Source organism: Bufo bufo, chromosome 4 (assembly GCF_905171765.1).
Source record: "Bufo bufo chromosome 4, aBufBuf1.1, whole genome shotgun sequence".
NCBI lineage: Eukaryota > Metazoa > Chordata > Amphibia > Anura > Bufonidae > Bufo > Bufo bufo.
This window is the reverse complement of record NC_053392.1, coordinates 449,306,406-449,329,838: the sequence shown is the minus strand read 5'-3', so window position 1 is coordinate 449,329,838 and position 23,433 is coordinate 449,306,406. Positions and strand designations below refer to the sequence as shown.

The 23,433-nt window shown below is 42.0% G+C and overlaps 1 protein-coding gene across 1 annotated transcript in view; it reads left to right on the top strand.

The window, feature by feature from the left end:
* The window catches only part of LOC120999265 (pecanex-like protein 2), a 535,756-nt gene that overhangs the window by 346,750 nt on the left and 165,573 nt on the right, over positions 1 to 23,433 (top strand). Inside the window, exon 11 of the mRNA XM_040430137.1 lies at positions 8,971 to 9,074. Within this exon, the coding sequence (XP_040286071.1) occupies positions 8,971 to 9,074 (104 nt within the window). The remainder of the gene's footprint in view (positions 1 to 8,970; positions 9,075 to 23,433) is intronic.

Here is a 23,433-nt window from a genome sequence, read left to right as displayed (position 1 = left end):
GGTTTCCAAATTCGATGCGTATCCCATGGCCCTGATGAATGAGCTCATCGAGAGGTTAGGACAAGCCCGATATTTTTATGGTTTGGACCTCACAAAAGGGTACTGGCAGGTGCCCTTAACGGAGGCTGCCAAAGAGAAAACTGCGTTCATCACGCCTGAGGGTCTGTATCAATATAAGGTCTTACCCTTTTGTTTGCATGGCGCCCCTCCACTTTTCAGCGACTAATGGACATTGTGCTTCGTGCACATCGTCACTAAGCTTTCGCTTACCTGGACGATATTGTCATCCACAGTACCGACTGGGAAAGTCACCTACCCAAAGTGCAGGCTGTAGTGGACTCCCTTCGGATAGCTGGCCTAACCGCTAACCCAAAATAATGTGCGATAGGGTTAGAAGAGACTAAGTACCAGGGGTATGTCATTGTGCGCAGAGTCACCAAACCCCAAGTGAGCAAAATAGAGGCTATACGGAATTGGCCCTGACATGTCACCACTAGGCAAATAAAGTAATTCCTGGGAATGGTGGGCTATTACATGAGGTTTGTTCCCCACTTTGATACTCTAGCCGCGCCCTTGACAGGGCTCTTGAAGGGACGAAAATCAGTGATGGTTAACTGGGATGATCAGTCGGAAGAGGCTTTTGCCACTTTGAAGTCAGACCTGTGTGGGTCACCGGTTTTGGTGACGCCTGACTTCAAGAGGGAGTTCATGGTACAAACGGATGCCTCCGAAGTAGGCCTCAATGCTGTACTGTCTCAGGAAGTCAACGGGGAGGAGCATCCCATTGTCTTTCTAAGCTGCAAGCTCACCCCAGCTGAAACCAGGTACAGTATAGAGGAGAGAGAGTACCTGGCTATCAAGTGGGCACTCTAGTCTCTCCTCTACTATTTGTTGGGGAGAAAGTTCTGCCTGGTGACCGACCACTCCCCTCTCAAGTGGATGAGCCAGGCCAAAGACAGGAATGCCCGGGTCACCAGATGGTTTTTGTCTCTGCAAAACTTTAAGTTCTCGGTAGAACACAGAGCAGGCAGTTTGCAAGGAATCACCGATGCCCTGTCCCGGGTGCATTGTCTGGCGTGTGTCCACCCCTCAGGGTTGAACAAGGGGGGGGGGTATGTGACACAGTGAGGGGTTGTGTCTGGCAAGGCAGGTATTTTCCTCCCAGCATGTGTGGCTGGGCTGGTTTCTAGCAGGTGAGGTCAAATACCGGAACGGAGTTTAAGTGCTGGTGCGGATTTTGGCAGCACCTGGCTGTCCTTAAATAGACAGCTGGGCTCAGCAGACTTGTCTCTGTTTTTGGGATCTGAGGCTTTGTGCCGTGCTGGAGGGCTAAGAGCCGCACCCTGGGGAAACAGTCCCCCTAACGCCTGCTATGGACTTCTGGAGGCAGAACTGCCAGCAAGGTGACTTGTGTTATATGAACTTTCCATTGTGTGTGAATTAAAACCAAGACTGCAAAGTTACGTGCTGTTTTGTGCAATTGCCTCAAGTGTGAATAAACACTGATGTTTTGAGTTAAGAACTTGTATTTTGCCTCTGTACTACGCCCGCTTATCCTATCTACCAGAGCGAAACCCTATAACATGTACAGTATGGGATACGGCAGGACAGGAGAGGTTCCGAACTGTCACATCAAGTTACTACAGAGAAGTGCACTTTTACTACTCTTGGAATCTCCTGTGTACATAATAGAGTATCTGATAAATTACACATACAGTAAACAGTAAACCTAAACAGTAAACCTATTCGTCCTTTGATTAGCATCTGCTGTATTCACTTATTATTATTGTACAGTAAATGCACTAAAGTACAACAAAAGTCAAACCATATACCACCATAGACCAGTGTCGTGCTGTTTCTGCCATCCTTGGATACAAGAGTATTTTGTGTTCCTACAGCTAAAGGGCATATGTATATGCAATAAATAGTTATATGATAATTAGTGTATTTATGATAAATAGTTAATGATTCCCTTGTTGATGAGCATACTGTATGTTCCACAGTTGTTGGAAGCGAGAATGGAGGCTTGGACGATCAAGAAAAAGAACTAACTTTGCTACAACATAAAAAAAATCTGAAAGAGAAAGTAAAAATCATTGACTCGCATGTTTTTGCCATTTTTTATTTCTTTTTTTTTTCAAAAATATAAAAAAACACAATGACCACAGATATTAAATACATAAATACTACAGTATTTCCTGTAAAACAAAACATGCAATGCAACAGTTTTAATTAGTGTGAGTATATATCTTAGTCTGCTCTCCCTCATTCACTGGAAGCCATTTGGCACCAGGAGAGGTATAGTGTGGACTCTCATTGCATTCTTTGGTGGGCATTTGGCACAAGGAGAGGTGTGGAGTGGGCTCGGCATGTATGTTGGTACCTGCATTCCTTGGATATAATGGAGGCCGTTTTGGCACCAAAGATGACAGAAATTAAAGCAGGCCCAGCATGCATGTGGAACCTACACTCCCTGAATTGTATGGTAGCCGTCATGGCACATAACAGGAAGAATTTAGTGTTAGAAAGCTGTCTTACAGAGATCGTCTTGACGTGCGGCAGACAGGCTCAAATAATTTTGCACAAAATGTATTTGCCAAGCATCTCTAATTTATAAGTATAGCATTAGCAATTATTATGCATTTTTGTACTTTGGTTTGCAGAGAGCTGTTGCATTGCATGTTTTGTTTTACAGTGTTGTTTTCAGCCATAGCAATGTGCCCCTGCGCATTGGGATGTGCTGACTGACCCCCTTTTTCTTTGCCGTACAGTATTTCCTGGTTTCGCCTGGCAGCCATGGTGGGGTTACACAGAGCTCAGGCTTGCGGTGGCTCTGTTGTTTTTTATTTCATACTGTATTTGTTAAATTTTTATCTGAAATACTGTAATACAGTAGAAAGAACCACAATGACCACAGATATTAAATACAGTACAAAAATACTACAGTATTCCCTGATTTTGTCTGGCAACCTTTTAGGCGTTACAAATAGTTCGGGCTTGCGGTGGCTCTGTTGGTTTTGGGGGGTTAATCCCAGGCCCCTGGGGGGATTCTTGTACTCTTTAGTACTGTATTTTTTTTTTTTTCAAATTCTACAGTACCTTCGTATTTAAATAAAAAGTCTTAGGGATTCATGTTGGACATGTCACTGAGCTCCCCGACCTCTTCAACATAAAAACACACACAGAACACCGGAGACCCGACGCCTGGCAAGCCAAACCGGGTCCGAGAGCTACAGGCACAATGACCACAGATATTAAATACATAAATGCATTGTCATTGTGCCCGTAGCTCTCGGACCCGGTTTGGCTTGGCAGGCGTCGGGTCTCCGGTCTTCTGTGTGTGTTTTTATGGTGAAGCGGCGGGGAGCTCAGTGACATGTCCAGCATAAATCCCGATTATGACTATTTATTTATATTGCTTCTGATGGGAGTCTCTGGGGTGGGGAAATCTTGCCTTCTCCTTAAATTCGCAGATGACACATACAGTACACGGAAAGCAAATGTGACCTGATTACAAAGAAAGTACTGTAGTTGACTACACAACAGCTGTTTGTGGAGTGCTGCTAACGTGTTAATGAATTGTGCTGCTTGCAGTCTTCTCATCTGATTCATTCAGTACTGTACTTTTGGTTAACACTGCTTTCTACTGGCCTTGTTGTGTATTACTACTACAGTTGTAACAAAGTCGCGAGTGGTTAGCAACGCTATGCCAAAACCGTGATTGCTAGCGCTGCTACATCTTTAGTTTTAGCTCTGGGAGCACAGCGATTTAGAGTTTTCAGTGCTCAGATGGCGTGGCCACATTTGACTATGGCATCTGAGGGGTTAAATGTCTGTGACTGGTGTTATCACAGATAGCTAATGGGAGAAATAGCAGGCACCCAGCGGCTAAAGCGCTCACACCGCTTCAGAGCAGGTGCCATCTTGAAAGAGACAACAGATGTCGTCAAGGAGTTAATGGCCTTTTGGTGGACATATTATGTTCCAAAAATATATTAAAAAGGTAAGTAAAAAATATAATAATTTACAAGTAAAATAAAATAAGGAAAGAAAAAAAAAAAGTCCACACGAACTAAAGCCATCACCATAGTTGCCCATTTCACATAAAGCTATACATACTGTACAAGTGAAACTCGAAAAATTTTAATATTGTGCAAAAGTCCATTTATTTCAGTAATGCAAATTAAAAGGAATTGCATTTATGCAGCTTAAAATTAGAATTTTGTGAAAAGGCTCAATATTCTAGGCTCAGTGTCACACTCTAGTCAGCTAATTAATCCCTATCCCCTGAGCAAAGGGTACCTCAAAATTGTGACTTTGGGGTTTACTAAACTATAAGCCATAATCACCCAAATTATAACAAATAAAGGATTGAAATATCTTGCTTTGCATTAATCAGTCTATCTCATATGTTAGTTTCACCTTTTACGGTAAGTTGCATTACTGAAATAAATGAATTTTGCACAATATTCAAATTTTTAGAGTGACAAAATAAAGAACCCATTTTTGTTTGCATATTTATTTAAAAAAAAGCTACAGTTTGAAAACAGTTATTTTTTTTTTTTTTGAGCGTCATCTAAAAAAGTAAAAAAAAAACATTTTAACAGTCCAAAAAAAACACCACGTGCCCTAAAACACAACAAAGTGTCTGGTCATTAAGGCTTTTTCAGGCCTGGTGTTACCACAGCAGTAGATTGGAACACATAGACAGTGAGCCCTAACTGGAACTCCGCCCAAACAGTTCAAAATCGCAAGACAGTGGGTAGTCACAAGCCAAAGTCAGAACCAGATTGGAAGCAATGTACCAAAACACAAGATAGAGAGCAGTCAAAGGCAAGCTGAGGTCAATAATACAGGGTGGGTCATTTATATGGATACACCTTAATAAAATGGGAATGGTTAGTGATATTAACTTCCTGTTTGTGGCACATTAGTATATGTGAGGGGGGAAACTTTTCAAGATGGGTGGTGACCATGGCGGCCATTTTGAAGTCGGCCATTTTGAATCCAACTTTTGTTTTTTCAATAGGAAGAGGGTCATGTGACACATCAAACTTATTGGGAATTTCACACGAAAAACAATGGTGTGCTTGGTTTTAACGTAACTTTATTCTTTCATGAGTTATTTACAAGTTTCTCTTTGTTTACAGCCATTGACATGTCGCCGAGGTTAACAAGTGAGGAGCGGATAGAAATTGTGTTGATGTCTGGTGAACGCAGTAACCGGGTCATTGCAGCAGATTTAAATGCAAGACACCCTACGAGACCACCCATCTCCCATGCTACAGTTAGCAAACTGCTTGCTAAGTTTCGTGAAACTGGTTCAGTGTTGGATTTGCCAAAATGTGGACGCATGAAATCTGTCTCTAATGAAGAAACATCAGTGGCTGTCCTAGCTTCATTCAGCAAGAGCCCACAGCGTAGCACTCGCCGCATGTCACTGGAGAGTGGCATTCGTCGAACATCCCTTCGGCGGATATTAGCTACTCACAAATGGCACCCTTACAAACTCCAGCTACTACAGCATCTCAACGAGGATGACCCAGATCGGCGCACTGAATTTGCAGAATGGGCAAAACAAAAATTGCAGAAGATTTTGTTCAGTGATGAGGCAAACTTTTATGTAAATGGTGAAGTTAACAAACAAAACCACCGCTATTGGTCTGACCCTAACCCACATAGGATAGATCCCTCCAAGACTGTTGGAAGAAAAAAATTGATGGTATGGTGTGGTATATGGGGTACAAAGATAGTGGGGCCATTCTTCACCAATAGAAACCTCAAGGCCACTGGATATGTGAAATTGCTACATGATGATGTGTTTCCCTCTTTATGCACTGAAGCTGGCACGTTCCCTGAGTTTTTCCAGCAAGATGGTGCACCACCACATTATGGTTGTCAGGTCTGAGCATTCCTAGATGAACAGTTTCCTGGAAAGTGGATTGGTCGTCGTGGACCAGTTGAATGGCCCCCAAAGTCTCCCAATCTGACCCCCTTAGACTTTTATCTTTGGGGTCATCTGAAGGCAATTGTCTATGCTGTGAAGATACGAGATGTGCAGCACCTGAAACTACGGATACTGGAAGCCTGTGCTAGCATTTCTCCTGCAGTGTTGCTATCAGTGTGTGAAGAGTTGGAGAAGAGGGTTGCATTGACAATCCATCACAATGGGCAGCACATTGAACACATTTTATAAGTGGTCAGAAACTTGTAAATAACTCATGAAAGAATAAAGTTACGTTAAAACCAAGCACACCATTGTTTTTCGTGTGAAATTCCCAATAAGTTTGATGTGTCACATGACCCTCTTCCTATTGAAAAAACAAAAGTTGGATTCAAAATGGCCGACTTCAGAATGGCCACCATGGTCACCACCCATCTTGAAAAGTTTCCCCCCTCACATATACTAATGTGCCACAAACAGGAAGTTAATATCACCAACCATTCCCATTTGTGTATCCATATAAATGGCCCACCCTGTACAAGCAATCCACACACGCACAGAACCAGGAGCACAGCTAAGGCTGAGTTCACACGAGCGTGTCCGTATTAGGTCCGGATGCATCCCGGTGTATTGCGGCAAGTAGATACGCAATTGCAGTCAGTTTTGACTGCGATTGCGTTCCGATGTTCAGTTTTTATCACGCAGGGGCAATGTGTTTTGCACGCGCGTGATAAAAAACCGACTGTGGTACCCAGACCCAATCTTCTTCACAGAAGTTCAGGTTTGGGTTAGTTGTAGTGTATATTGTATTATTTTCCCTTATAACATGGTTATAAGGGAAAATAATAGCATTCTGAATACAGGATGCATGGTACAATAGGGCTGGAGGGGTTAAATCCAGTTAATCCACTTGTTTGCGCAGCCGGAATCTCTTCTGTCTTGTTCTGTGAAGAATAGGACCTTTGATGACGTCACTACGCTCATCACATGATCCATCACTATGGTGATGGATCATGTGACGGACCATGTGATGAATGTAGTGACGTCATCAAAGGTCCTATTCTTCACAGAACAAGACAGAAGAGATGCCGGCTGACGAACAAGTGGATTAAGGTGAGTCAAAATATATATATATTTTTTTTAACCCCTCCAGCCCTATTGTACTATGCATTCTGTATTCAGAATGCTATTATTTTCCCTTATAACCATGTTATAAGGGAAAATAATAATGATCGGGTCCCCATCCCGATCGTCACCTAGCAACCGTGCGTGAAAATCGCAAAGCATCCGCACTTGCTTGCGATATTCACGCAACCCCATTCATTTCTATGGGGCCTGCGTTGCGTGATAAACGCACAATATAGAACATGCTGCGATTTTCACGCAATGCATAAGTGATGCGTGAAAATCACAGCTCATGTGCACAGACCCATAGAAATGAATGGGTCCGGATTCAGTGCGGGTGCAATGAGTTCACCTCCCGCATTGCACCCGCGCGGAAATCTCGTCCGTGTGAACTCAGCCTAAGGAGTCTAAAGCTTTCACTGGCAAAGGTGTATGGCTTAAATAGAGCACCGAGTCTCAGGATCAGAACCTGATAGGTCCATGACTCAGTGCTCCATTAGTTAGGCACAGCACACACACAGAATAGCTGAATAATAAAGCATTACTCATTTTCCTCAAGCACAAACCCACTGTGGAGAGAAACAGAGCATTTCTAGGGATGCTGTCACATCACGAGACGGCGTGGAGTCGCAAAGCGTCTCTCACAGCCCAGTAGTTCAGAAGGTGGAGATCTCCCCACCGGAGCCAGGTAAGTTTGTGGCACCTGGTCATTAAAGTGTTAAAGGGAATCTGTTTCCAGTTCTATAAACTACCCATACCCATAGCAAAATGAATTTCTTGAATTGCAATAAGCAAAAAAATAAATAAATAAATAAAACAAACAAACAAAAATCTGTCAATCAACATGGATGGGAGAGTTGGGACCTCATGAATATGAGGACTCACCAGAGTTCACTGTGTATTGAACAGCTTCAATGCTCAGTTACAGCAGCATAAAACTAGCGACAGATTATCTTTAACATATTTGAAAACAGCTGTTAATGATAGAATGATATTTTTTAAGTAAAAAAGCAAAGCAATCAAAAATTGTTTTTAAAAGATTTTCGACAAGCTTTACTAGGAACCTGAGTTGGTAATCGAATTTTCTCAGAATTTTTATATATCTAATATAATACTTTGGATAAATCACCTTGTGAGTAACACTAATTGGTATTGTATTTGCTGAGAATTAGGCCTCATGCACACCACCGTTTTTTTTTAAGGTCCGCAAAAACGGGATCCGTAGGTCCGTGATCCGTGACCGTTTTTTCGTCCGTGGGTCTTCCTTGATTTTTGGAGGATCCACGGACAGGAAAAATGAAAAAAAAAATCTAAGTCAAGTTTGCCATTGAAATGATAGGAAAAAACGGACACGGATCACGGACACGGATGACAATCTTGTGTGCATCCGTGATTTTTCACGGACCCATTGACTTGAATGGGTCCGCGAACCGTTGACCGTGAAAAAAATAGGACAGGTCATATTTTTTTCATGGCCAGGAAACACGGCTCACGGATGCGGCTGCCAAACGGTGCATTTTCCGATTTTTCCACGGACCCATTGAAAGTCAATGGGTCCGCGAAAAAAAACGGAAAACGGAACCACGGACGCGGATGCACACAACGGTCGTGTGCATGAGGCCTTATAGGCAGAAAATCCACAATGTTTTAGATATCAGCAAAGTAGATGAGATTTTACCAAATCCAATGTAGAGTGCAAATTTCTGCCAGGCACAGGGTGAATTCGATGGCAAATCAACAGCAATATCTGCAATACATTTGCATATAACTCCAGTGAATTTTACTGTAGCAGAGGTTTTAAAGTGTAAAATTTGCAGTGTCCCCATAATATTCTGCTATATTTATTCATTTTTATATGCAGCTGTTTAATACTGGTCTCTGTTTCTCATAATGTATTTCAGAAATTAGGCACTGACGAAGACTCTTTTTTGGTAACACTTTCCTTTGGACTGTGTATTTTGGGTAGAAAGCTTCTTGCAGCAGCAACACATCACATACCTTTCAGGTGACTTTTTACATACTATAAATTTATTAAAAATGATTGAATTTAGCTTATTTTAAAAAGTAAAATATTTATATCTCATTAGCATTTATTGGTTATTTCATTTACTTGTAAAAATTGTAAGACGTACTGTATTTCAACTGTATGTTGCCTTCAGTGAGGGAAGCATAGTGTAATGACAGACACACTGATTTCATTTATTCAGTGTAAAAATTCTTGTGGTTTAAACGGTTTGCATGTGATTTATCTATTTCATGTGGTATATGGTATGATTTTAAGCAGTTAGGCCACTCTTTGGTATATAGATACTGATTCAGATTACTGTCCAGGGAAAGTGGCAGCATATAAATAAAACAAAGTCCTAAAACCTGTTAGAAGAGTGACATGCAATACCCATTATTCTTGTTTGAGAAACCCTAATGACCTGTATTTGAGTTATTATGCCATATGCATTATTTCATATTTCTTTTTCATATAAATTATTTCCCTATATTTTGTTTATCCTTATTCCTTCTTTGCAGTTATTTTCCTTTTTTTCCACATTGTCACACAATTGGTTGCCACAGGTTCTCTTTCTAACTGGACAGAATTACAAAATACCGGTACAATTTCTTTTCTTACTTCGGAGCTGTGAAAGTGTATGTGTGTGTGTGTGTGTGTGTATGTGTATATATATATATATATATATATATATATATATAGAGAGAGAGAGAGAGATACAGTAGGGAAAATGGCAATTTTGCAAGTTTTCCCACCTACAAAGAATGGAGAGATCTGTAATTTTTATGGTAGGTACTGTGAGAGAAAGAATCTAAAGAAAAAAATCCCGACTATTATGACGGATCAAAACTGAATGCCTCTGTAAGGCTTCCGTTTTGCATTCCGTGTTATGGATTCCATTATTTGCCGTTATAACCATGTTATAATGGAAAACAATAACGGAATCCATAACGGTGATGTGAACTCACACTTAACCCCTTAAGACCCATGACGAACATATACGTCATATCTTGACGGGACTTAAAGACCCATGACGTACATGTATATCATGAGGTCTGCGGGGCTCTGGGGGAAGATCGGGGCGGAATCGCGGCACCATGGCTGCTCTTACCGGCAGCCATGCTGGGAAAGAGAAGCATTGTGCCGATCCACCCCCTGCAGCTCTAAGCCCTGCGATTGGCCGATCAATGTGTCAGTCACATCGCAGCGCAGGAAGTTGGCAGCAGCTGCGGGGAAGGTCAAGAGGAGGTCAGGGGACGGTGGTCGGTGCTGAACTGGTCAGCACCGATCACATCTGAGGTAAGGCAGGGGACACCAGTGTTTTGGGTCCCCTGCCAGCACTGTGATTGGCTGGAACAATGCCCCAGCCAATGGCAGCGCTATAGCTACACAGGAAGAGGCAAAACCTCCCTGCAAGCATCCCTTCTAGCTGGTGACTGCTTGCAGAGAGGTTCTATGACTTTCTGTGCTGCTGTGGCTTGCTGGGATTGTGGTGTATCACCACTGCGAGTTTAACCCCTTTGCTGCTGAAAAGAAGAAAGAAGAAGAATATCTGTAATAGCTGCACAGAGTTTTGTTTTCATTTGCAGCTGTTCCAGATCCCTCAATCCCTGTCCCTATGCCTTCCCAGCCCCCAGCCCCGTCCCCCCCATCCTTTTTTTACGGACGCCATTTGGTCTGCGCACTATATATATATTTATACCATTTTCCAGCTCTGCATCACTTTTTCTGCGTGCAAGTTGTGACGGCCAAGTACTTTTCAGTGCATACCTGCTTGATCAGCACCTGAGGATTATTTGTGCAGATTTTTAGCCAATTTTTCATTTTTTTTAGTTAAAAAAGAACTGGTAGTGAGGGCTTTATATAAATATATATATAGTTCTATATTTATATATATATATATATATATATATACACTCGCCTAAAGAATTATTAGGAACACCATACTAATACGGTGTTGGACCCCCTTTTGCTTTCAGAACTGCCTTAATTCTAAGTGGCATTGATTCAACAAGGTGCTGATAGCATTCTTTAGAAATGTTGGCCCATATTGATAGGATATGCATCTTGCAGTTGATGGAGATTTGAAGGATGCACATCCAGGGCACGAAGCCTAAAGAATTATTCACCTAAAGAATTATTAGGAACACCTGTTCTATTTCTCATTAATGCAATTATCTAGTCAACCAATCACATGGCAGTTGCTTCAAGGCATTTAGGGGTGTGGTCCTGGTCAAGACAATCTCCTGAACTCCAAACTGAATGTCAGAATGGGAAAGAAAGCTGATTTAAGCAATTTTGAGCGTGGCACGGTTGTTGGTGCCAGACGGGCCGTTCTGAGTATTTCACAATCTGCTCAGTTACTGGGATTTTCTCGCACAACCATTTCTAGGGTTTACAAAGAATGGTGTGAAAAGGAAAAAAACATACAGTATGCGGCAGTCCTGTGGGCGAAAATGCCTTGTGGATGCTAGAAGTCAGAGGAGAATGGGCCGACTGATACAAGCTGATAGAAGAGCAACGTTGACTGAAATAACCACTCGTTACAACCGAGGTATGCAGCAAAGCATTTGTGAAGCCACAACACGCACAACCTTGAGGCGGATGGGCTACAACAGCAGAAGACCCCATCGGGTACCACTCATCTCCACTACAAATAGGAAAAAGAGGCTACAATTTGCACAAGCTCACCAAAATTGCACTGTTGAAGACTGGAAAAATGTTGCCTGGTCTGATGAGTCTCGATTTCTGTTGAGACATTAAAATGGTAGAGTCCGAATTTGGCGTAAACAGAATGAGAACATGTATCCATCATGCCTTGTTACCACTGTGCAGGCTGGTGGTGGTGGTGGTGTAATGTTGTGGGGGATGTTTTCTGGGCACACTTTAGGCCCCTTAGTGCCAATTGGGCATCGTTTAAATTCCACGGGCTACCTGAGCATTGTTTCTGACCATGTCCATCCCTTCATGACCACCATGTACCCATCCTCTGATGGCTACTTCCAGCAGGATAATGCACCATGTCACAAAGCTCGAATCATTTCAAATTGGTTTCTTGAACATGACAATGAGTTCACTGTACTAAAATGGCCCCCAGTCACCAGATCTCAACCCAATAGAGCATCTTTGGGATGTGGTGGAACAAGAGCTTCGTGCGTCCCTCAAATCTCCATCAACTGCAAGATGCTATCCTATCAATATGGCCCAACATTTCTAAAGAATGCTATCAGCACCTTGTTGAATCAATGCCACGTAGAATTAAGGCAGTTCTGAAGGCAAAAGGGGGTCCAACACCGTATTAGTATGGTGTTCCTAATAATTCTTTAGGTGAGTGTATATGTTACATTTTTAGCCAGTGTAGTAAAGTTTTATACAACAGTGCTGCAGAGCACCGATCATTAGTGTGCTCAGTAGCATCTGCACATTTTTTTTATTTATTTTTTTAAACTTTTTTTTTTGTGTGTGAAAAAATAACTGCACCATCAGCGTACATGCATTTTGCAACCACTGAGCACCGATCAGTAGTGTCCATTACTGATCGCGTCTACTCAGTTTGTGCTGCAAGCTATTTTTTTTGGCGAAAACTTTTTTTTTACAACTTTTCTTCTAAATTTGATTTTAAATTTATTACAAGCCCCAATAAAATAAAAATGGCCCATTCATCCCAACGAGTGTACTCAGCTGAAGAGGCATACGCCATCCTTGCCTCCGATACCGAGTGTGCCAGTGAAGGAGAAGAGGATGCCACTTTCCTTTATTCCTCTACCCGCTCATCATCATCATCTGCTGAGGGACCCTTTAGAAGGAGCCCCAGGGTAGCAGAGGAGGCAGCCCCCCAGAGTGAGCCCACATGGAGTGAGCCCACCCCCACGATTATCAGCCCCAAATTCCTGAGTTTGTGGGCAACTCAGGAATTCTGAAAGATTGTGCATACTAGATTTTTTTTTTAATCATCTTCTCTGAAGATTTTGTAAATCTAATGGTGGCCCAAACCAATTTGTACGCCCAACAATTCATTCCTCAGAACCCTAGTTCGCCATATGCTAGAACCCTGGGTTGGACCCCAGTAGATGCAGCAGAGATGAAGAAGTTTTGGGGACTCGTGCTGCATATGGGCATAGTAAAGAAGCCAAACGTTAAGCAATATTAGAGTTCTGACATTTTTCCTTCCACTCTGAAGCCTGCCGTGCGGCCATACATCATTTTGTGAGCACTTATCGGGTTTTGGCGTATTCGGGGGGAAATGGGTAACAAAATGTGGGGTGCATTTTGTCCTGTTACCCCTTGTTTAAGTGAAAAATGTGGGTGTAAAGCAACTTTTTCTGGAAAAAAAAGTCACCTCAGCGTGTCTTCATATGCGAAATAGCTCCCAATTACCATTCCAGCTAAATCTGTTCTCCAAAAGCCATATGGTGCTCCTTCCACTCTGAAGCCTGCTGTGTGCCCATACTTCAGTTTTTGAGCACACATGGGGTGTTTCTGTAAACTCCAGATTCAGGGTAATAGATTTTGAGTTTTGTTTGGCTGTTAACCCTTAATGTGTTTAAGAAAAAATAGATTAAAATGTAAAATCTGCAAAAGAAAAGTGAAATTTTTAAATTTTATTACCATTTTCCTTTAATTCTCGTGGGGCACCTAAAGGGTTAACAAAGTTTGTAAAATCTGTTTTGAATAGCTTGAGGGGTGTAGTTTCTAAAATGGGGTGATATATGGGTGGTTTCTAATATGTAAGCCCCATAAAGTGACTGCATAACTGAACTGGTCATGAAAAAATTGGGGTTTGGAAATGTTCTTAAAAATTTTAAGATTTGCTTCTAAACTTCTAAGCCTTCTAACGTCCCCAAAAAATAAAATGTAATTTTCAAAATGATTCAAACATAAAGTAGACATATGGGGAATGTAAAGTAATTACTATTTTTGAAGGTATTACTATCTATTATAAAAGTAGGGAAATAGAAATTTGTAAATTTGCAAGTTTTTCAATTTTTTTGTAAATTTGGTATTTTTTTATAAATAAAAATGAAATTTTTTGACACTTGAAGTACAATATGTGACGAGACAATCTCAGAATGGCCTGGATATGTAAAAGCATTTTAAAGTTATTACCACATAAAGTGACACATGTTAGATGCTGAAAATGGCCTGGTCCTTAAAGTAAAAAATGGCAGGGTCTTTAAGGGGTTATTTAGCATTTTATTGCTTGAAATATGCATTTGATCACCTGCCAACCAGCAAGAGTTCTGGCTCGCACAGATCTGTTAGTTTTTCTTTAAAAAGCCCTTCCATTCTGCACTCATTATCTGTATTGATTACACCTGTTTGAACTCATTACCTGTATAAAAGACACCTGTCCACACACTCAATCAATCACACTCCAACCTCTCCACCATGGCCACGACCAAAGAGCTGTCTAAGGACACCAGAGATGAAATTGTAGACCTGCACAAAGCTGGGATGGGCTACAGGACAATGGGCAAGCAGCTTGATGAGAATCCAATTATTAGAAAATGGAAGAAACACTAGATGACTGTCAATCTTCCTCGGTAAAATAGTAACACCGTTTATAAGGCTGAAAAAAAGACATCTGACCATCTAGTTCAGCCTGTTAGTATTGGACTCCTTGCAAGATCTCGCCTCGTGGGGTAAGGATGATTCTGAGAAAGGTCAGGAATCAGCCAGGAGGACCTTTTCAATGACTTGAAGAGGACCTGGTCAATGACCTGAAGAGAGCTGGGACCACAAGATTTCCGTTAGTAACACACTACGCTGTCATGAATTTAAATTCTGCAGGGCACGCAAGGCCTCCCTGCTCATGCCAGCACATGTCTATGCCTGTTTGAAGTTCGCCAATGACCATCTGGATGATCCAGAGGAGGCATGGGAGAAGGTCATGTGGTCAGATGAGACCAAAATAGAACTTTATGGTATCAACTCCACTTGCCGTGTTTGGAGAAAGAAGGATGAGTAAAACTCAAGAACCCCATCCTAACCGTGAAGCATGGGGGTGCTTTTCCGAAAAGTTATTAGGATGACTGCACCGTATTGAAGGGAGGATGGATGAATTGTGAGATTTTGACCAACAACTTCCTTCCCTCAGTAAAAGTAATGAAGATTGTGGCTGAGTCTTCACAAGAAAAACTATACATATGTGGTATCATCTGATTTGTACAGACCTGGAGAATGAAGTCAGTTTTACAGCATAGTGAACTCGGTAAAATAAAACTTAAAACTGTGGCAGAATTGCTTTTTTTTTCCAAATCCACCACATTTGGATTTTTTTCCCCCACTTCCCCCTACATCTTATGCAACATTAAATGGTGGCAGTAGAAAGTACAACTTGTCTCGCAAAAAACAAGCCGTCATACGGCTATGTGAACAGAAAAATAAAAAATTTATGGGAAGACGGGGAGCAAAAAACAAAAATGACAAAACAGAAAATCGCCTTGTCAGGAAAGGGTTAACAGGGCAGGGTTATTTATTTATATATACCAGGCATCCTCAAACTGCGGCCCTCCAGCTGTTGCAAAACTACAACTCCCAGCATGCCCGAACAGCCTACAGGTATCAGACTACAGCAGAGCATTGTGGGAGTTGTAGTTTTACAACAGCTGGAGGGCCGCAGTTTGAGGATGCCTGATATACAGTACAGACCAAAAGTTTGGACACACCTTCTCATTCAAAGAGTTTTATTTATTTTCATGACTATGAAGGCATCAAAACTATGAATTAACACATGTGGAATTATATACATAACAAACAAGTGTGAAACAACTGAAAATTTGTCATATTCTAGGTTCTTCAAAGTAGCCACCTTTTGCTTTGATTACTGCTTTGCACACTCTTGGCATTCTCTTGATGAGCTTCAAGAGGTAGTCCCCTGAAATGGTCTTCCAACAGTCTTGAAGGAGTTCCCAGAGATGCTTAGCACTTGTTGGCCCTTTTGCCTTCACTCTGCGGTCCAGCTCACCCCAAACCATCTCGATTGGGTTCAGGTCTGGTGACTGTGGAGGCCAGGTCATCTGGCGCAGCACCCCATCACTCTCCTTCATGGTCAAATAGCCCTTACTTTCAAAGTTTTCCCAATTTTTCGGCTGACTGACTGACCTTCATTTCTTAAAGTAATGATGGCCACTCGTTTTTCTTTACTTAGCTGCTTTTTTCTTGCCATAATACAAATTCTAACAGTCTATTCAGTAGGACTATCAGCTGTGTATCCACCTGACTTCTCCTCAACGCCACTGATGGTCCCAACCCCATTTATAAGGCAAGAAATCCCACTTATTAAACCTGACAGGGCACACCTGTGAAGTGAAAACCATTTCAGGGTACTACCTCTTGAAGCTCATCAAGAGAATGCCAAGAGTGTGCAAAGCAGTAATCAAAGCAAAAGGTGGCTACTTTGAAGAACCTAGAATATGACATATTTTCAGTTGTTTCACACTTGTTTGTTATGTATATAATTCCACATGTGTTAATTCATAGTTTTGATGCCTTCAGTGTGAATCTACAATTTTGAAAATAAAGAAAACTCTTTGAATGAGAAGGTGTGTCCAAACTTTTGGTCTGTACTGTATACACTAAGTCATTTCAAAAAAGTGTTAAAAAATTCTCCCTGTTTTGGGAGCAGAAGTACAGTGAATATGAAAGGGGTAAGCTGTGTAGGGATAATAATGATAGCAGTAAAAGAAGAAGCAGTAACAGCACAGCATGAAACCTAACAGACAAGACAGTAGATGTATGGCTGTGTAGTAGTGGTAGTAGTAGTAGTAGTAGTAGTAGTGGCAAGGTAGTAGATGTTCCACTGTGAGGGGTAATGGTAGTAGCAGCGGTGACAGCAGAAGCATCCATACAGTACGGAACATGATGGCAGGATAATAGCAGCAGTGGCACTATTGGGCTGACATTAAATAGCCACTTTCAACAATGGCAGATCTATTTATTGGCCTCAGTCGGAAGTACGTGAAAAGCTTCATGATCCATGCCTCATTTTGATAAATGTGAGGTTTTGTACATTTGGGAAGGACAAACTTGTCCATTTGGGTGTCAGAATGTTACCTGTCACACTAAAAACCCTCTCTGAGATGATACTGGAGGCTGGACAAGACAGTACAGTGATAGCTAACTTGGACAGTTTCAGCCACTGTTCTAATCTGCTTGCCCAGAACATCATAAGGTAATGGAACATGGTATGTGCTGGATAAAGGGCACAATTCAGGTTGTTCAGGTAGTAGTTATCCATTTGCTGATTTGGGTCAGCCTGGCTTGGCACATGAAAAAAACACTTTATCGTGTTCATTAAACTGTGTTTGTAGCACAAAGGACAGAAGGCCGGTGACTCAGTGGGTGGGTGGAGAGGGGACTCCTGGTCCAACATGCAAGTGGGAGGTTTCTGCTTGCTGAAAGCTGTGGCAAGCTATGTACACAGTATATCTTGGTAATACAGCAATTTTGACTTCCTTTCAACATTAGGAAAAAATTCCCCCATTTTGCTTTGATACTGAGGGTCTAAAAGCATGGCTATCCAGTAGTTATAAATTTGCTTGATGGTAAGAATACACCTCTCAGCAGGTAAGCAAGCAATCATGAAGCTTGCTATGCTCGCCAGCGTGCCCACTTAATTGGTTGGTTATCATGGCTAGTATATTCATCATCAGCAGCAGCAGCCTCGTCCTCCTGCACCACAAACGTCTCTTCTTCCAGTGGTAGTTCTCCTTCACTTCCTTCTCCATGGTACTTTGTCTGTGTGGGTCCTCAAAAGCTACAGGGTGGCCAGCAAGATGTGGAAGCTTTCATTGTCCACTATTAAGTTACGGTTAAAAACATATTTTGCAATAGCAAACAGGAGCCAACATGTTTTGGACTCTGTTTTGAAATCAAGTCCTTAGGGCTCATTCACATCTTCATTGTTCGGCTGTTCCGTGAGTAGTATAGGGAGACTGTTCTCGTCAAACTAAAAGTGACAGGTTGACACACTCCTTTCCCACCCTTAATCCCGCCCACTCCACCAACAACCCCTCCCAGTTTAATCACAGACCTGATTAAAGCTAATGTCCTTTCTATCTATCAATCTATCTGTCTATCTACAGTCAGGTCCATAGATATTGGGACATCGACACAATTCTAACATTTTTGGCTCTGCTCAAGGAAAGGAACTGCTCATGATCCTAAGCATACCACCTCATCAGTGAAGCATGGTGGTGGTAGTGTCATGGCGTGGGCATGTATGGCTGCCAATGGAACTGGTTCTCTTGTATTTATTGAGGATGTGACATGAAAAAAGCAGCAGGAAGAATTCTGAAGTGTTTCGGGCAATATTATCTGCTCATATTCAGCCAAATGCTTCAGAACTCATTGGGCGTCGCTTCACAGTGCAGATGGACAATGACCCAAAGCATACTGCAAAAGCAACCAAAGAGTTTTTTAAGGGAAAGAAGTGGAATGTTATGCAATGGCCAAGTCAATCACCTGACCTGAATCCGATTGAGCATGCATTTCACTTGCTGAAGAAAAAACTGAAGGGAAAATGCCCCAAGAACAAGCAGGAACTGAAGACAGTTGCAGTAGAGGCCTAGAGCATCACCAGGGATGAAACCCAGCGTCTGGTGATGTCTATGCGTTTCAGACTTCAGGCTGTAATTGACTGCGAAAGATTTGCAACCAAGTATTAAAAAGTGAAAGTTTGATTTGTGATTATTATTCTGTCCTATTACTTTTGGTCCCTTAACAAGTGGGAGGCACATATGCAAACTGTTGTAATTCCTACACCGTTCATCTGATTTGGATGTAAATACCCTCAAATTAAAGCTGACAGTCTGCAGTTAAAGAACATCTTGTTCGTTTCATTTCAAATCCATTGTGGTGGTGTATAGAGTCAAATATTTTAGAATTGTGTCGATGTCCCAATATTTATAGGCCTGACTGTATCTATCTAACAATGTATCTATCTATCTATAACAATTAATCTATTTATTTATCTAACTATCTATCAATCAATCAATCTATACTGTCTAGCTATCTATCTCATATCTATCTATCTATCTATCTATCTATCTATCATCGCATCTCTATATATCTATCAATTTGTACAAACATACCAAATTTAGAAGTCAGCAATGTTTGTACATGTGTTACGAGGCGTCAAAGCCCACAGCAATACTCAGACTAATGCACAAGCAGCTGCGACAGTAGCAAACACTTAATCAAAATAACAGTACAAATAAAACTAAGGTCCTGAAACTTCCTAATATGGTACCGTATTTGATACAACAAAACACACACATGCCAACACACAGTGCCGAAATACCTGTCAAACGGTTAATAGGATTAGGCAATTCTATCACAGACAAAAATTATATATAAACAGCCGCCGGGTATACAAGGCCCCAGCGCAGCTTCAAATTCAGAAGACAACATATTTGAATAGCAAGATAAGGACTGCTTCTTATTATGCTTAACTATTTTGTAATATTTTAATGCTTCATTTATTTTCTGCGCTGTATTATTTCATACATATGTAATTGTAGTCATTTATTGAATATAATGTTTTACAAAGTGTTTACTAACGACGCATGTTGATTGTATCTTTACACACGCTATATTGATTATATATATTTTAACCAGATACAGTCAGGTCCATAAATATTGGGACATCAACACAATTCTAACATTTATGGCTCTATACACCACCACAATGGATTTGAAATGAAACTAACAACATGTGCTTTAACTGCAGACTATCAGCTTTAATTTGAGGGCATTTACATCCAAATCAGGTGTACGGTGTAGGAATTACAACAGTTTGCATATGTGCCTCCCACTTGTTAAGGGACCAAAAGTAATGGGACAGAATAATAATCATAAATCAAACTTTCACTTTTTAATACTTGGTTGCAAATCCTTTGCAGTCAATTACAGCCTGAAGTCTGGAACGCATACAGGGAGTGCAGAATTATTAGGCAAATGAGTATTTTGACCACATCATCCTCTTTATGCATGTTGTCTTACTCCAAGCTGTATAGACTTGAAAGCCTACTACCAATTAAGCATATTGGGTGATGTGCATCTCTGTAATGAGAAGGGGTGTGGTCTAATGACATCAACACCCTATATTAGGTGTGCATAATTATTAGGCAACTTCCTTTCCTTTGGCAAAATGGGTCAAAAGAAGGACTTGACAGGCTCAGAAAAGTCAAAAATAGTGAGATATCTTGCAGAGGGATGCAGCACTCTTAAAATTGCAAAGCTTCTGAAGCGTGATCATCGAACAATCAAGCGTTTCATTCAAAATAGTCAACAGGGTCGCAAGAAGCGTGTGGAAAAACCAAGGCGCAAAATAACTGCCCATGAACTGAGAAAAGTCAAGCGTGCAGCTGCCAAGATGCCACTTGCCACCAGTTTGGCCATATTTCAGAGCTGCAACATCACTGGAGTGCCCAAAAGCACAAGGTGTGCAATACTCAGAGACATGGCCAAGGTAAGAAAGGCTGAAAGACGACCACCACTGAACAAGACACACAAGCTGAAACGTCAAGACTGGGCCAAGAAATATCTCAAGACTGATTTTTCTAAGATTTTATGGACTGATGAAATGAGAGTGAGTCTTGATGGGCCAGATGGATGGGCCCGTGGCTGGATTGGTAAAGGGCAGAGAGCTCCAGTCCGACTCAGACGCCAGCAAGGTGGAGGTGGAGTACTGGTTTGGGCTGGTATCATCAAAGATGAGCTTGTGGGGCCTTTTCGGGTTGAGGATGGAGTCAAGCTCAACTCCCAGTCCTACTGCCAGTTTCTGGAAGACACCTTCTTCAAGCAGTGGTACAGGAAGAAGTCTGCATCCTTCAAGAAAAACATGATTTTCATGCAGGACAATGCTCCATCACACGCGTCCAAGTACTCCACAGTGTGGCTGGCAAGAAAGGGTATGAAAGAAGAAAATCTAATGACATGGCCTCCTTGTTCACCTGATCTGAACCCCATTGAGAACCTGTGGTCCATCATCAAATGTGAGATTTACAAGGAGGGAAAACAGTACACCTCTCTGAACAGTGTTTGGGAGGCGGTGGTTGCTGCTGCACGCAATGTTGATGGTGAACAGATCAAAACACTGACAGAATCCATGGATGGCAGGCTTTTGAGTGTCCTTGCAAAGAAAGGTGGCTATATTGGTCACTGATTTGTTTTTGTTTTGTTTTTGAATGTCAGAAATGTATATTTGTGAATGTTGAGATGTTATATTGGTTTCACTGGTAAAAATAAATAATTGAAATGGGTATATATTTGTTTTTTGTTAAGTTGCCTAATAATTATGCACAGTAATAGTCACCTGCACACACAGATATCCCCCTAAAATAGCTAAAACTAAAAACAAACTAAAAACTACTTCCAAAAATATTCAGCTTTGATATTAATGAGTTTTTTGGGTTCATTGAGAACATGGTTGTTGTTCAATAATAAAATTAATACTCAAAAATACAACTTGCCTAATAATTCTGCACTCCCTGTAGACATCACCAGACGCTGGGTTTCATCCCTGGTGATGCTCTGCCAGGCCTCTACTGCAGCTGTCTTTAGTTCCTCCTTGTTCTTGGGGCATTTTCCCTTCAGTTTTGTCTTCAGCAAGTGAAATGCATGCTCAATTGGATTCAGGTCAGGTGATTGACTTGGCCATTGCAGAACATTCCACTTCTTTCCCTTAAAAAACTCTTTGGTTGCTTTTGCAGTATGCTTTAAGTCATTGTCCATCTGCACTGTGAAGCACCGTCCAATGAGTTCTGAAAAGCATTTGGCTGAATATGAGCAGATAACATTGCCCGAAACACTTCAGAATTCTTCCTGCTGCTTTTGTCAGCAGTCACATCATCAATAAATACAAGAGAGCCAGTTCCATTGGCAGCCATACATGCTCACACCATGACACTACCACCAACATACTTCACTGATGAGGTGGTATGCTTAGGATCATGAGCAGTTCCTTTCCTTCTCCATACTCTTCTCTTCCCATCACTCTGGTACAAGTTGATCATGGTCTCATCTGTCCATAGCGGGAGGGAGCCGACTCAGAAGCTGACAGCTCAGACGCTGAAGTATACAGCAGAGGTGAGCCGGACTCCCTGCCCCTAACTAGAAGCTTCCTTCAGCAGTCGCTGACACAGGCCCTTAGCCCGGTCATGAAAGAGCTATCGGACATTAAGGCCGAATTCCAACAGCTCGGTCACAGGGTAGAAAGCCTGGAAGAAAACCAGGACCTGTTGGTCCAGCGAGAAGCGGGAATCCACAATCATTTGACGACTATGTCTAAGATGATCAACACTGCTTTCCTGAACCTGGAAGACCAGGAAAACAGAGGGCGGAGGAAAAATGTACGTTTGAGAGGAATACCTGAAGCGGTTCAAGCTGAGGACCTGACTAACGCAGTTCGCTCCCTGTTTGCCTCCCTCGTGGGTGAAGAACAAGCTGCCGCCATCGTTATAGAAAGAGCGCACAGAGCTCTTAGGCCCAAGCCAGCGGTGGGTGAACCGCCCAGAGACGTTGTTTGTGCTCTAATGAACTTTTTAGATACTGCAGCCCTCCTGAAAGCGGCAAGGGAGAAAGGAGACCCCTCTTTGGACGGCCATAAAGTGCAATTATACCAGGATCTGGCGGCGAGCACACTAGCCAAGCGCAGGAACTTGCGCCCTTTGACCGCGCTCCTAAGAGAAAAGAAACTGCCAGTAAGATGGCTGTTCCCTTTTGGCCTCAGCACCGCCATAGGAGGGAAGCAATTCACAGTAAGACTCCCAGAGGATTTGCTGCCTATATGGGAGGCACTGGGTTCAGAGGCCCTGGACATTCAGTCATGGCTCCCGTGCAACCCGACATTGGATCTTCCGAACCTACCGCAGGTAGAAGATTGGCGCCTGGCGCAAAAGAAGAAATCCCCGAAGAAAAGAATCCCTTAACTCCTTGAGAAGTGCCTGAACTGTGGTTCCAGAACTTGCCATAAAAGGGACTCATGCGATCATTATGCTTCAGCATATAGGATTCAGGTTCTATACTCAATGTCTGGTTGATCCTTCAGTGTCCCTATGGTTTGCCTTTTCAGCCCACTTACCTTATATTATGATTGTTCAATCTTACCCTCTCCCGCTTTCTCCTCCATAACTCTTCCCCCCTCTTTTCCCTTACCTCTTCTCCTGTCTCACTCAGTACCCCATTAACAAGCTGTCATAGGTTGTGCAAGGTTTAATGTCTGGTTGCTCATGGCTGATTGTCCGGAGAGCTTTACTGCCCTGTCTGTATTTGTTCCTATGACGCTGTCATTATACAGCAGCTCAGTGAGACAGGCATAAACACTGTGTCCCTATATAGTAAAATGTCTGTATATACA